This window comes from Astatotilapia calliptera, chromosome 11 (genome assembly GCF_964374335.1).
Source record: "Astatotilapia calliptera chromosome 11, fAstCal68.1, whole genome shotgun sequence".
Taxonomy (NCBI): Eukaryota; Metazoa; Chordata; class Actinopteri; order Cichliformes; family Cichlidae; genus Astatotilapia; species Astatotilapia calliptera.
In genome coordinates, this window is record NC_137432.1 from 24,890,728 (window position 1) to 24,905,297 (window position 14,570).

The 14,570-nt window shown below is 39.6% G+C and overlaps 1 protein-coding gene across 1 annotated transcript; it reads right to left on the reverse strand.

Moving 5' to 3' along the window:
• Positions 1–798: 798 nt before the first annotated feature.
• LOC113032624 (ovochymase-2-like) lies at positions 799–10,191 on the reverse strand. Its single transcript, XM_080308285.1, has 24 exons — positions 10,045–10,191; positions 9,471–9,684; positions 8,392–8,575; positions 8,167–8,307; positions 7,635–7,840; positions 7,378–7,525; positions 7,163–7,281; positions 6,985–7,063; positions 6,747–6,881; positions 6,350–6,424; positions 6,045–6,250; positions 5,738–5,952; positions 5,179–5,542; positions 4,484–4,596; positions 3,913–4,126; positions 3,538–3,715; positions 3,303–3,443; positions 2,952–3,157; positions 2,714–2,861; positions 2,504–2,622; positions 2,210–2,291; positions 1,899–2,104; positions 1,592–1,806; positions 799–1,396 (listed from the first exon to the last, which is right to left on the reverse strand). The coding sequence occupies exons 1-24, from the start codon at positions 10,143–10,145 to the stop codon at positions 1,030–1,032; spliced, it is 4,176 nt and encodes a 1,391-aa protein (XP_080164411.1). The 5' UTR covers positions 10,146–10,191; the 3' UTR covers positions 799–1,029.
• Positions 10,192–14,570: the final 4,379 nt, after the last annotated feature.

Sequence of the window (14,570 nt, forward strand, 5' to 3'; positions counted from 1 at the left end):
AAATCTTGATAGGCTTTGTGAGCTAAATTGGAAATTCACAAAAGAAAAAGAAAAACAGCCCATGTCTGTAAAGCTCTGGCATTGATTGAACTTCCAGAAGAGATGTCTCAGACTGGAATGAACCATGACTGTCACACAGAAGATGATTAGCTATATTTAGCACTGGAATTTGAACTGGACATTTTGTGGTAAATGGTAAATGGCCTGTATTTATATAGCGCTTTACTAGTCCCTAAGGACCCCAAAGCACTTTACATATCCAGTCATCCACCCATTCACACACTGGTGATGGCAAGCTACATTGTAGCCACAGCCACCCTGGGGCGCACTGACAGAGGCGAGGCTGCCGGACACTGGCGCCACCGGGCCCTCTGACCACCACCAGTAGGCAACGGGTGAAGTGTCTTGCCCAAGGACACAATGACCAAGACTGTCCAAGCCGGGGCTCGAACCGGCAACCTTCCGATTACAAGGCGAACGCCCAACTCTTGAGCCACGATCGCCCGTCTTCAAGCTTCTTCTTTTTTTCTTTGTTTGCTTTGGTAAAAACAAGTAGAAACATGATTTGTATGGGAGAAAAAATGCCAATAATGCCTCGAACATGGTTGCACATAAAAGCCGAAAGAATTTAAGTTCGTATCAAGTACAAACCTGTAGAGAATGAGCCGAAGGAAAAGCACATGGAAAGAGAGCGGGCCTTCTTTGTTAGAGCGGGATGAAATGACTGATGATGTGTTTATCATTTTCAAAGTGGGAGGATTTGATTAATCTTAGACACAAGAATAAAACACATGCAGATCTGCATTAACTATCTTTATTCAAACGTAGTAAAAGACAGGCTTTGCAGGGATTTAAAGATAATGCATTGACTTACAGACAGTAAATCAATAACTGAATTTATAGAGTTTTTTAATGAAATATAGATTAAAAATTCTCAAATCAAACTCCACAACAGAGAAAATTTAGTTTATTATGCAATTTTTTTTCTCATCGTGTATTTACACCGTGTTGTACTGAATTACTGTAACTTTAGTTCTCCTGCATGGTCTTCTGGATCCAGTTCAGGTAATTAGCGACTCTGGTATAGACTCCATATGTGCCCTTTCCTCCACACTCAACCCCCCAGCTGACAATCCCAGCAGCCCAGTGTCGCCCATCTTTAGTCAGAGTGAAGGGGCCCCCAACGTCACCCTGGCAAGAGTCCTTCCCACCTTCAGGGAGTCCAGCACAAAACATGTTATTTGTTAAGTCTGGTATGTTGTAACGTCTTCTCCTTGCTAAACTGACTGAATCCCTGCATGTCTGCTGGTCCACCACTGGGAGATAAACATACTTCAGTTGATTTGTTAGAATGCGACGATTATTCTCGTTTGTAACACCAAAGCCAGACACCAGCCTGAAAGAATACAAAACACATTCATTGTGGGCTCAGTAAAATTCTTACTAATCCAGAACCTTAAAGATAATAGCTTGTCAAAATAAAGTGGTTAACAAACAATGAGAGCACTTAAAAGTAACATCAAATTTTATACAGTGTAGATGACATTAAAGAGACTTCAAAATCATTATGACACAATAATAGTTTGTTTACCCCATCACACCAGTATCATATGTGGCTCCTGGTTCTGGCAAACACACTGGCATTACAGATGAGTCGAATGTGAGTGTGTCTTCCAGTTTGATCAGGGCAATGTCATTGTTGTAGTCTACATAGTTGGGGTTGTTGTACTCAGGGTGAACATGGATTGAGGCAGCAAACAGAGGAGATTTCTCGAGGGCTTTTACCTCATTAAGTCCCATGAAAATCTGCAAGTCAATATCATAAAAGGAAAGACTTACCAAGGGAATCCCAATCAGACAAAGATCATGCAAAGTAATCCTCACAGTCAACTACTTACCCGTAGAGTTTCATTTGATACCACCACTCCCCTATTTATTACATTATGAGCTGCTGTCATAATCCACCGGTCTCCAATCACCATGCCTCCTGCCCTGTTTCCACTTACACTCAGTAGCACTTGCCAGGGGATTGTATTATCTGGAGCATCCTGGCCTCCAAAGATCCTCTGATACACATTGATGTGATTTGTTGGCTGACCACAAACTGGATAAGATGAACAGAACTCAGGTGTAAGCAAAGGCTTCATGCTTTCATTTTGAAGTCCTAAATTTGTTATTAGAGTATTTTATTTTGACAGCACATCAGTACCTGCTATGCAGGTTGGGAGAGGGAGTTGCCACTGCCCATCGCTTTGACACATGGCTGAGAATGTCTTAATCTCTTGTTGTCCCTGAAAATATATGACTGTTACACACATTTTCTAATTGACAAATTCACCAAAGAAAAAACCTAAAGAAAAATGAAGAAAGATCTGCTTCTGTTGCTCAAACACAGACACATGGAGATAGCAAAAAAAACTCTATAAATATCCTGTGAGGGAAAAGAGGCTGTTAATAAAGTTCACTGATGCACACTGTAGTAAACAATGAAATGTCATATTACCATCATCAACTTGTATTCTTGGTCACAAGTGACATGGATCGAGTCTCCACTAAAGTATTCATTTAAATCAGGAGTGATCCTGCCTTTTGTCACACTCCCTGGGTGTGGACATTTCACCTCTGTAAAGAACGCAGCAACCAAACATGAATGAACAGCATGAGAAAAATAGTTTTAAACTGCTAACGTGGAAATGCCACCTCTCCTCCTCACCATGTGTGCTATATTGCAGGCTCCAGCCGTTGCTCAGACCTTCCTCCTCAGTGTGGTAGTCCAGCCTGACTGTACTTGAGTTTGTAACTATCAGACCAGGACTCTTTGTTCCACAAAATTTCATAGCTAATCTGCCTGGAATGGTCACCTATGAGGGGAGAGATAGTGGAAGGCTACATACAGACCAGAGGAGCATGGTTTGTAACTTTTAATCCCTGTGGGTACCGCGAGTCGTTACCTGTAAAAAGTGACCTTGGCAGCTTGAACCATGCTGATTATCTTTATTATCAATGTGAAAATTGTCTCTGAAGTTGAGCGTCACGATGAATCTGGGCTCCACAGAGATGATGTACTTGCAGGAGAGAAAAGGGGGTGAGGGTTTAGGATACCCTGGACTGGACAGATGTCCTTCATGCTTGTCAAAAACACACCCACCACAGGACACTGGGCAAGAACCAAAGGTCAGTATAATAATAACAGTAAGAGAATCAGTAATCAGCATACCACCTCAACCATATTCTAGCGACTGAGCTTCATATGACAAGTATTAATGTACAAAAAGGCCTAATTTCTTGTATTCGACACTTACACAGACATGTGCGCTGGTCTAAATGAAGCTTGTAACCACTGTGGCAGGAGCAGTGGTAGGACCCAGCAGTGTTGATACAGATTTGAGAGCAAAGCGGACCTGAATCCAGTCCTGGGTCTGTTTTGGAACACTCGTCTATGTCTATTTAAAGAATATTTACTGTGTTAAACTTTTCCTGAAGCTGTTGATGAAATAGTACATTAATGGGAGTTGGAAAATTTCAGGAAAACTGTACCTATTGCCTTATACGTGGCAGAAAAACCAGTATGTTGTTGATGCTCTGGTGTAGAGTCACTTGTTTGGAATACGAGAGTCAGTTTGTTGCCTGGAGAAAGGATCGTCTCGTCACCATGGTGATCAGTAGAGTTTCCCTGGCCACAAAACTTTCCCAAAACCTTTTCATCGTAGAAAAACTGGAAAATTAAGTCAAAACTCATGTTAACAAACTGCTTTTGTAAAAAAAAACAAAATTCTAAACCAACGTCTTAATTCAAATTAACTTCCAATCAAACTGAATGAATGAATACACTAAAATTGAAAACTGCAATATAAAAAGTTTTGTATCTTGTTTGAAATATTTTTTAAATTCAGATCTAATCAAAGCTCTGACTGTGAGAGAGTCTTGACTGCAGTCTGCAGAAACTTTAATATCCAGATGTGTTAAAGACAGCTGGATCTGGTAACCCCTGGGAACCCAGAGGTCCCATTGCTTTTGCAGGTGGGGAGGATAAGGTCGCGGATATTGGGGAGACTGGATTTGTCCGTGCATTTCAGGCTCAGTGGTGGACAGCTGCTGGCACTCGCTCACTGAAAACCACAGAAACCTGGAAAAGCAAATAAACAGAGAGCTGGAGCTGAGTCAGTCGTCCAAAGTTGATGCAAACAGAACAAGAGCAAATAAAGTGACACAACCGCTGATTTTCACTTTAATTTTAACATCAACTTTCTTCAATCACCAAGCTGATTTCTTCTACATTACTAACAATTTGTTCAACGTCTTCAACTTTAACAGCTATATGTCTAGAACATTGGTTGTAGATGAAGCATAATGATTAAAAAAAACATCATATAACAAAAAGCTCTGCAATACTGATAGGCTCCATGAGCTTAATGAGAAATTCACCGAAATAAAAGATTCTTTAATACAACGAACAAATTAAAAAAATCTTCATCACACTCACCAAATGATGCAGTGGGTCCAGCCCATGTTTGTAAAGCTCTGGTGTCGATTGTACTTCCAGAAGAGATGTCTCAGACTGGAATGAACCATGACTGTCACACAGAAGATGATTAGCTGTATTTAGCACTGGAATTTGAACTGGACTTTTTGTCTTCAAGCTTTTTTATCTTTGTTTGTTTTGGCAAAAACAAGTAGAAACATGATTTGTACGGGAGAAAAAATGCCAATAATGCCTCGAACATGGTTATACATAAAAACCAAAAGAATTTAAGTTCGTATCAAGTACAAACCTGTAGAGAATGAGCCGAAGGAAAAGCACGTGGAAAGAGAGCGGGCCTTCTTTGCATATAAAAGTATTGCTTAGTAATGTTAGAGTGGGATGAAATGACTGATGATGTGGTTATTGTTTTTAAAGTGGGAGGATTTGATTAATCTTAGACACAAGAATAAAACACATGCAGATCTGCATTAACTATCTTTATTCAAACGTAGTAAAAGACAGGCTTTGCAGGGATTTAAAGATAATGCATTGACTTACAGACAGTAAATCAATAACTGAATTTATAGAGTTTTTTAATGAAATATAGATTAAAAATTCTCAAATCAAACTCCACAACAGAGAAAATTTAGTTTATTATGCAATTTTTTTTCTCATCGTGTATTTACACCGTGTTGTACTGAATTACTGTAACTTTAGTTCTCCTGCATGGTCGTCTTGATCCAGTTCAGGTAATTAGCGACTCTGGTATAGACTCCATATGTGCCCTTTCCTCCACACTCAACCCCCCAGCTGACAATCCCAGCAGCCCAGTGTCGCCCATCTTTAGTCAGAGTGAAGGGGCCCCCAGAGTCACCCTGGCAAGAGTCCTTCCCACCTTCAGGGAGTCCAGCACAAAACATGTTATTTGTTAAGTCTGGTATGTTGTTACGTCTTCTCCTTGCCGAAGTGACTGAATCCCTGCATGTCTGCTGGTCCACCACTGGGAGATAAACATACTTCAGTTGATTTGTTATAATGCGACGATTATTCTCGTTTGTAACACCAAAGCCAGACACCAGCCTGAAAGAATACAAAACACATTCATTGTGGGCTCAGTAAAATTCTTACTAATCCAGAACCTTAAAGATAATAGCTTGTCAAAATAAAGTGGTTAACAAACAATGAGAGCACTTAAAAGTAACATCAAATTTTATACAGTGTAGATGACATTAAAGAGACTTCAAAATCATTATGACACAATAATAGTTTGTTTACCCCATCACACCAGTATCATATGTGGCTCCTGGTTCTGGCAAACACACTGGCATTACAGATGAGTCGAATGTGAGTGTGACATTCAGTTTGATCAGGGCAATGTCATTGTTGTAGTCTACATAGTTGGGGTTGTTGTACTCAGGGTGAACATGGATTGAGGCAGCAAACAGAGGAGATTTCTCGAGGGCTTTTACCTCATTAAGTCCCATGAAAATCTGCAAGTCAATATCATAAAAGGAAAGACTTACCAAGGGAATCCCAATCAGACAGAGATCATACAAAGTAATGCTCACAGTCAACTACTTACCCGTAGAGTTTCATTTGCTACCATCACTCCCTCATTTACTACATTATGAGCTGCTGTCATAATCCACCGGTCTCCAATCACCATGCCTCCTCCCCTGTTTCCACTTACACTCAGTAGCACTTGCCAGGGGATTGTATTATCTGGAGCATCCTGGCCTCCAAAGATCCTCTGATACACATTGATGTGATTTGTTGGCTGACCACAAACTGAATTGGATACAAACTTACATATAAATCTCACACATCAATTTCCCATTAAATTAACCATTTGATCTTCATCAAGTTTTGCAGGATGGAAATGTATACCTGGTAAACAAAGTGGACTGTCAATAACTTCATGGGTTGATCTCCATTTCCTGTCTGCATCACATGTGAAGTTAACTGAGGAGCAGAAGAAGAAACAATGTGACTTTTACATTTTTTTTTTGCTGATCCTCAAGAGTTTCAGTTCTCCCCCTTGTGGAAGAAATGTAAAGGGTATATATTTCCAGTTAAATCATGTTAGCATTTAAATCTTATTTAAGTTTTGAATCATGATAGTATATATCATGTATCATCATATCAGTATGCCATGATGGTTTGACTGAATGAGAATCGCACATTATAGTTAATGGAGCCTGCTAATAGTAAAGTTTCAGAACTGTGCAAAAGGAAAGTAATGAACAGTAGGAATCCAAAACAAATTGCACTATTAACATCTCACCGTTTGCATCCCCAAGGAGAGAGTAAAATGGTTCATTGCAGCGATACTGAATAACAGAAAGATACTGATTCTGAAACCCAGAAAGGAAGGCCACGCCTCCGTTCAGCAAGGGGTCAGGTTCTCCGCAATCAATTACTGCAGAGGAACAAAACAAGAAAATTCAACAAAATGCACTTTGTCTGTGAACACTAGTATGGATGGAGAAGACTTTGTGTATATATGCTTAGAGACGACCTACTGTGGCATTCTGGCAGAGGAAGGTGCCACTGCCCATTGCTTTGGCAAATGGAAGAGAAACTCTCCATCTCCCGACCATTCTTTAAAGAAGGGTATAAAAACCATGTTTTACATTATACACAGTAACCAGGAAACAATTATTTTGTTTTTCACTGTTAAAAAACACAATTTCAGCTAACCATCATCAGCTTGTATCCTTGATCGCAGCGTACATAGATGTAATCTCTGAAGAGATATTCACTCAAATTAGGAGTGACCCTGCCTTTAGCTACACTTCCAGGTGATGGACACTTCACCCCTGGAAACAGCAAAAACAATCAAACATATATTTTACACTGAGATTTAAACCCAGAAGGACAAACAGGAGAATTGCAGTTGCTTGATGACATGTTACTGTGTGTGCTGTAGTCGAGGCTCCAGCCATTGCTCTGTCCTTCATCATCAATGTGGTATTCCAGCTTGACCATGTTTGAGTTTGTGACTATCGGTCCTGGGCTCGTTTTGCCACATAGCTTTGTGGGCTGTTCGTCTCTGACAGTCAACTTTTTAGGAGAGAGTAGTGCACAGTTTATTAATTGTATGACATATAGAGACATTTTTATTTCCTGTGATTTTGATGAATCTAGGTGTGCTGAAATCGCTCGCCATTACCTCCAACCAGTGATGGAGACATTGCGGGCCCTCTGGGCTGTCCATGCTCTCAATGTGGAAGTTGTCAGTAAAGTTTAGAGTAATAGTGAAGCCCTCTTGTACAGAAATGACATACTGACAGGACACAGCATGAGGTGGGTGATTAGGATATCCCGGACTGAACAGATGCCCCTCTGGTTCATCAAATATACCACCGCCACAGGATACTGGGCATGAGAGAGAGGAAAGAAACTGAGAAAGTTTACCCTCTTAATGAATTGACTGAAGTGTTTGAGGATAATTTGGGGAGTCCTTACACAATGTTTTAAGTCCAGAATCAAAAAAGTGATAATAATTAGTGCTGTTTGATGACCCAACTGCCTCCAACATTAAACCCAGACTCCCCATCCTCTCCTCTTTTTTATAGTGCTTTTGGTAATCTTGAGATCCTATATGTTTGAATGTGTTTGTGAAGTGGAGCTAAGTTCTCCCAGCAGACTCCAGTTTGATGGTCTGAGCGCACATTCATTGGAAGCATCTTCATGGTACTCACACACACAGGTGCGCTGATCAGAGCGAAGTTCATAGCCATGATGACAGGAGCAGAGATATGAGCCAAGAGTGTTGAGGCAGATCTGAGAGCAGAGTGGCCCTGAGCCATCTCCAGGCTCTGGTGCAGAACATTCATCTATGTCTAATAATGAGAAGTCATTACGTTAGTGTGAGTTGGCGCAGCAGTAAAAGAAGGAAGTGCAAGAAACAGAGGTGGAGGAGCTACCTATTGCATGGTACTGGGCAGAGAAGCCCAGATTCTGGTGGGCCTCCGGGTTGTTGCTGTCTGATTGAAAGATGAGGGTGAGACTGTTTCCTGGAGACAAGATGGGCTCGTTGCCTGGGTGATGCCCATCAGCAGAATTCTCACTGCCACAAAATTTCCAGAGGGCCTTCTCTTTGTAGAAAACCTAAAGGATCAAAGAATAAAATCCTACATGAAAATAAGGCAAAATCCAGAAGATGAAAATTTATGTTCAGTTCATGGGTTCTTCATTTAAATGTCTAAGATGGTTAAAAGTGCCAGAAAGGCCAAACATAATCCAATGACCCGCCAGAACTAATGCTAAGTTTAGTTAAGTCAACATCAAACTGGATATAGTAATGCAGAGAAAAAAATCTGTTCAGTTATGTGTCCCTCTACCATTTTAAATTCTGTGCAACGTCACAGTAAAGACTGACTCTAAAACTTTTTGTCATAGCAGCAGCGATACAATCTGCTGATAAGCTACAGCTATCTGTTGCTGTTGTCTCCAGTGGTTATACACTGTTGTAAATTTTTAACTTACAATTATCACAATCAACAAGATGATCACGGTGATTACCAGGGTTATCATAGTTTCAGTTTAGTCTTTTTTAAGTATTATTGTATGGATGTATATTTCAGAGGCAAGATTTAGGAAAATCAAGTACTACAATAAAAACACGCATTTTTGAAAGCAGTTGACTGACAGTCCTCTAGATATCCAAAGTCTCATTAAACATGTTTGGCAACATCTCATCAGACAAGTGTCGATAAAATTTTGTGACTGCAATTATATTTTATTTTAATTTCCCAACTTTAAAAAATAATTTCAGTTAGTTTTAATTTTATTCAAAAGTTTTTCAAAACTTTTACATCTAGTTTTAACTATAATAACCTTGTTAATTACCTTGACAGAAACATGAAAACATATGTAAGTGGTAAACTCAAATCAGGTTGTCAAGCGTTACTCTTGAATCATATTTGGGTTTTCACCTTAAGCTATTTATTAATATTATGATTTTTAGGGTAATTCTGTATATGTATTGAAATATGGGTCTGACTGTAAGTGAGTCGTAGTAGCAGTTCGCAGAAGCTTCAATATCCAAATGTGTGAAGGTGAGTCGAATCTGGTAGCCCTCAGGGACAACGAGGTCCCACTGCTCCTGCAGGTTGGGAGGGTAAGGCTGAGGGTACAGAGGAGATTGGACCTTCCCGTACATTTGAGGCTCTGGTTCTGGCAGAGGTGAGCACTCACACACTGAGACATACAGAAACCTAGAAAGGTACAAAAAAGGAAAGAGTTTGATCTGTTTATCAGTCTGCAGTCATCTGATCTGCCAGTCCAAAGTTGATACAAACAGAGAAGAACAAACACAGTGGCACAATCGACACCACTGTGCAACTAATATAATATTGTCAAGACTGCATATATATGGCATACTGACTGATGAATAAAAATATAAAACACTGTTCATCTAAAGTGAATTCTTGCAGATTATCAGTATAAAAACACAAGTAATTCTCCACTATTTTCAGCTACATGATTTGAAAATTTCTGCACAAAAGTGGAAATTTATGACCAAAAAAGGGATTTTAGGAGATATTTGACAACTTGAAAATGTCTAATCCACTTACCAGATGATACAAGAGACCCAGCGCATTTTCCAATTAACCGTATCCATGAGTGAACTGGTCGGCTGCTGCGAGAGCAAATGTCTCACATTCAAGTAAAACATTAATGTCACAAAGTCTGTCGTTTCCAGTGTTTAGCAACTCTCTACGTTAATGCCAGGAATTGTTTATCTTGGCAAAATCAAGCAACTCCAAATTGCAGATAAACAGGAAAAATTTTGTTCTAAACTAGAGAACGAGACAGACTTTGCAAATTCTACATCTAAAAAATATAACATAAACTCATGCAATTTTTGAGCACAATTATCACATTAGAATAATGAAGCGATCTTGATTTATTTCACTGTCTAATCCACTCTTAATCCTCATCCTACCACCAGAGGGCGGCATTAACAGTTTTTTAGGCATCCTTGATCACAGCAAGTGTTTTCAGAGTTTAACTTGAGGCCAAGCAGACATGCCGAAACGTCTGGATGTTAAAATAGCAGGTGAAGCAACTGATTTCCAGAATGAGGAATCAGATTCATCAAGTATGTGGATGTGTTTGTTGCCTGTCATTATTTATATCAGCATGTGGTTTATTTCTGCCCTCAAAATAGCATCAGTGTTTCAGTTTCTGAAGGCGAACTGAAACAACCTGTTCCTCTCTGCTTTACCTTAGAATGTTTTGCATTAGTTCCCATAAGTCTGACGCTCTTTAGTCTTGTGTTCTTGTGTTTGTTTAACCTTGTTAGTTGCCAAAACGGACTGATCTGAGTGTAGGGGGCCGCCACGCTGTTATTTTACAGACCACTAGAGGGGGCCACCAACAAAAATCTACTATTGAAAGGTTTACATTTTTTATCTGGTCGCAACAACCATGTATATTTCTCAATTTTATTTAATTTAGCTCCTCCCAGCAAAAGCATCCTAAAACTTTAACTGATCGAGGCATAGAAAATCTGTTATTTTAAGTTGACAGAGACAGGAGTCAGCTATAATTTGATACAAAATTAGAAAGTCTGTTACAATGATGCTACCTGGCTAACACATTTTAATACAGATACATTTAATACACATTTTAATGAAAACAATGAATATTTCTTAATGTTTTTTATTAAAAAGTAGTACAAAGGATAATTCATTGTTATTATTATTAGTAGTAGTAGTACAAACTACAAAGGGATAAACCCATGGGAAAGAGTTTTTGAAGCTAGGCTGACAGGTGATGGTCACTGAGCAAGAAAGCGAACTACAGATGCTATTTTTGTTTTGATGGAGAAGTCTAGAAAAGGTCAGGAGGAATTGCACTGTGTCGTTGTTTATCTTTAGAAAGCATAAGATAGAGTTCAAAGAAAGGAAGTGTGGTTCTGCATGAGGAAGTGTGGCAGAGTGAGGGTGAAAGTGAGGGTGGTGCAGGACATGTATGAGGACAACAAGGCAGTGGTGAGGGGTGTGATATGGGTGACAGACTGGGGTGGGATGATATCAGGGGTCAGCTTTGATCCACTGGACAGGTTGACAGATGAGGTCAAGCAGAGTCTCCGGGCCTGTGATTGTATGATGCTTGCAGATGACATAGTGAGGAAAATGGAAGATTTCCAAGATAATAATGAGACTTACGTGCTTGAAAAGAGAGCAACTGGGCGTTCCTTTCTTGTCTTTTTTAATTGAAAAAAATGTCTCCTGTCATCCAAGAGGCTTGTCCAGTTCTAAGACCAAAGCGTGTAGAGCTCCCAAATATTTAAACCCTTGACCTATACTTTCAATCATGTGCATCATCTCATGAACCAAGGCAAACTCCTAATCAGAATATTTTATTAAACCCAGAGAAAATTCTGTGGTCCCAGTTGGTCCAAGACAGTAAAAATAGTAAGAAATGAGTTAAAGTACTATATTAAATAATACATGACATTACAAAATATTGCTCAGTAGCTCCAATAATACAAATATCTCTAATATATAAAGGTATATGGCGTGCAACGTCTGCAGTGTGTACCTGTGCTTTTAAATGGAATCCTGTTTGCAAATGACCTTAAAATAAGGGGAATGGGTCAGAGGTGTAGATGACACCATCGTGACACCTTGAACTACCTTATCACATGATCTATTGAGGTCACCTGGTGTAAGATGTGAGTCGGGGTTGAAGTGTCTGGGAAGGCATCTAAAGACTGAGAGCGTGTGAGCCACCCCCTCTGTTCAGTGATGGTCATTTACAGTTTTAAATCATCTGTTTTCTCGGTCCAAAATGGGAACTCATTCCTTGAAAGAGGGACCTTTATACTTTAGGTGTAACTGTATAGCGGAGTCTTGTACTGTCGAGGTGGCTTTTAGTAGTGAGAGCTGTTATGATGTACAGTTTGGAGATTGTAGCAAAAAGACAGGAGGCAGAGCTGAAGGTTTGAAGACTTTCACTGGGAGTGACCGAGAAGAACAGGGTTAAAAATTTGAGGACCAGCTCAGGCTGAGTTGGTTTTGACATCTGCGGAGAAGGGATGGTGGACGTATTGGACAGAGGATGTCAGACAGGAGGAAAAGAGGAAGACCAGAGAGAAACTTCATGGATGAGCTGAAGGAGAACATGCAGAGAGCTGGTGTGGTAGAGGAGGTTAGGTTTAGATGAAAGCAGATGTTGCACTGTGGGGGGGTTTCAGCCGTTCAGCACTTTGGTCAGCAGCTGGCTTTTTTTTAATGTGGTATACAAATAAATTTGACTTGACTTGAATTAAATGCTCACACTATTTACATTTATCGCGTCATTCTTTGTAACTATATTGTTTTCAGTGCATGCCAACCAACCCCATACAATAATTTCATTTGTGTCATTTCTAAATATTAGCTGGTTCCTGTGATTTACATAAGCTTTCATAGACTTCACTATGAGAAAAATGAGCAGGACATTGAAATAAGGCCAAATCTATCATGTATTTATTTATTTTTAGGTCTGTGTTTTTTAAAGTATATTTATTGCCTCCATGAGCTCTGACTCTCACAGTCTGTGGTCTCACATGCAGCTGGCTAGTTTGACTTGTGAGCGTTTAGCTGGATGTTTGATTCTCCTTTATATCATCTTAAGTTTTCTGTCACAGTGTAGTTCAGTTTAGGAAGTAAAACCACTCGGCTGAATCTAGGACGTCTCAGAAACCTGTGTGAGAGATAACCAAAAATTCAAACTTACCCCATGTGCACCGTCTACAGCTGCCAACATCTGTTGCTGTTGAAGGCCAAAGCAAAGCAACTGAATTCTGTTTGTTTTTTAAACACAAGCATCTCTCTCTCTCACCATTTAACTCAGTTTCTTTGGGTCTTGCAATCATCCGATTGGCGAGACGGCCTCGCAGTTTGATCATGTGTTAAAGTATGCACATTCATGCATTGATCATTTTTGTATTCGGAAAAGAAATACAGGTGAATGTATGGGGAAAAAAACATATAACGGGCAGTTAATAAGTTCAGTTTTGTTTTGGATGGATAGAATTACAGTAAGTAATATGTGTCACCACTAAGCGGCAGTAGAGCATCACTACCCCTAATGAGGAAGTGAGACTGGAGCCATGATTTGTTTTCGTAATGAGCTGAGGGTTGTTTTTAATTATAGTTTAGTTTTTTTTAAAGAGCATATTGGCTGCAGTATTAATCAGAACAACTTTTATGAAGATTGCACTGCTGTGACTCTAGAACATGCTTCTCATACTGATGTTAAACACTGCAGTGTCAGGGATTAGGCCGATGGTTTGTGGCTGTCTAAAAATAAGTGCACTTCTCCTGTGTGGCTCTGTCAGGCTGTTGGTTTGAGGGCCTTGTTTTCAGTTGTCATGCACTATTATGCAGACACTGTCATGCAATATCGGAACAATACACCACTTCTTATAGAGTGTGTCTGTATGTTATAACAGTAGATATCATAGCCAGACCTCTGCCACAAAAATAACAAATAACTGAAGAATTATTTTGAAAAAATAAATTGTTTAAAAAAAAAAATAGGCGAATTGGTTAATTAATTAATTAATTAATTCAATACTGAGAGCAACATCTGGAGCTACTGGTGTTAGTTTTTTAATGTGAGAAAGCTTGTTTGTCTGTAAAGCACTGTGATGATCCTCTAATTTATGGTTCTAACTACATTAGAAATGAGTACATCGGAAGGACAGCTCAGGTTAAGCGATTTGAAAATAAAGAGGGACAATGGTTTGGACATGTGCAGAGGAGGCGTAGTGGATATGTATTGGACAAAGGATACTGAAGATGGAGCTGCCGGGCAGGAAGAAAAAGAGGAAGGTGGATGTAGTGAAAGAAGGACATGCAGAGGGTTTGTGTGACAGAAGAAGATGCTATAGACTATAGAGACAGGGTGATATGGAGGCAGATGATCTGCTGTGGCAACCCCTAAAAGAAGCACCGGAAAGGAAAAGAAGATCATAGCCTGCTGTCACTTATAGGGAAAATATACTGATTATACAAGAGTTTTTAAAAATGCAGCTTTGTGTGTCTCTTAACTAATAGGGATTAAATAATTGAAAACATGCACACACACACAGATTGTCTGCAGA

What these genes read in the sequence shown, in the direction of transcription:
- LOC113032624 (XM_080308285.1), bottom strand. Translation starts at nt 10,145, where the DNA reads ATGTTTTACTTGAATGTGAGACATTTGCTCTCGCAGCAGCCGACCAGT. An exon ending in TCCTCTGCCAGAATGCCACA is followed by an intron (nt 6,882 to 6,984) that starts GTAGGTCGTCTC and finishes GTTCCTCTGCAG; the next exon opens with TAATTGATTGCGGAGAACCT. An exon ending in AAGAATACAAGTTGATGATG is followed by an intron (nt 2,292 to 2,503) that starts GTAATATGACAT and finishes ATATATTTTCAG; the next exon opens with GGACAACAAGAGATTAAGAC.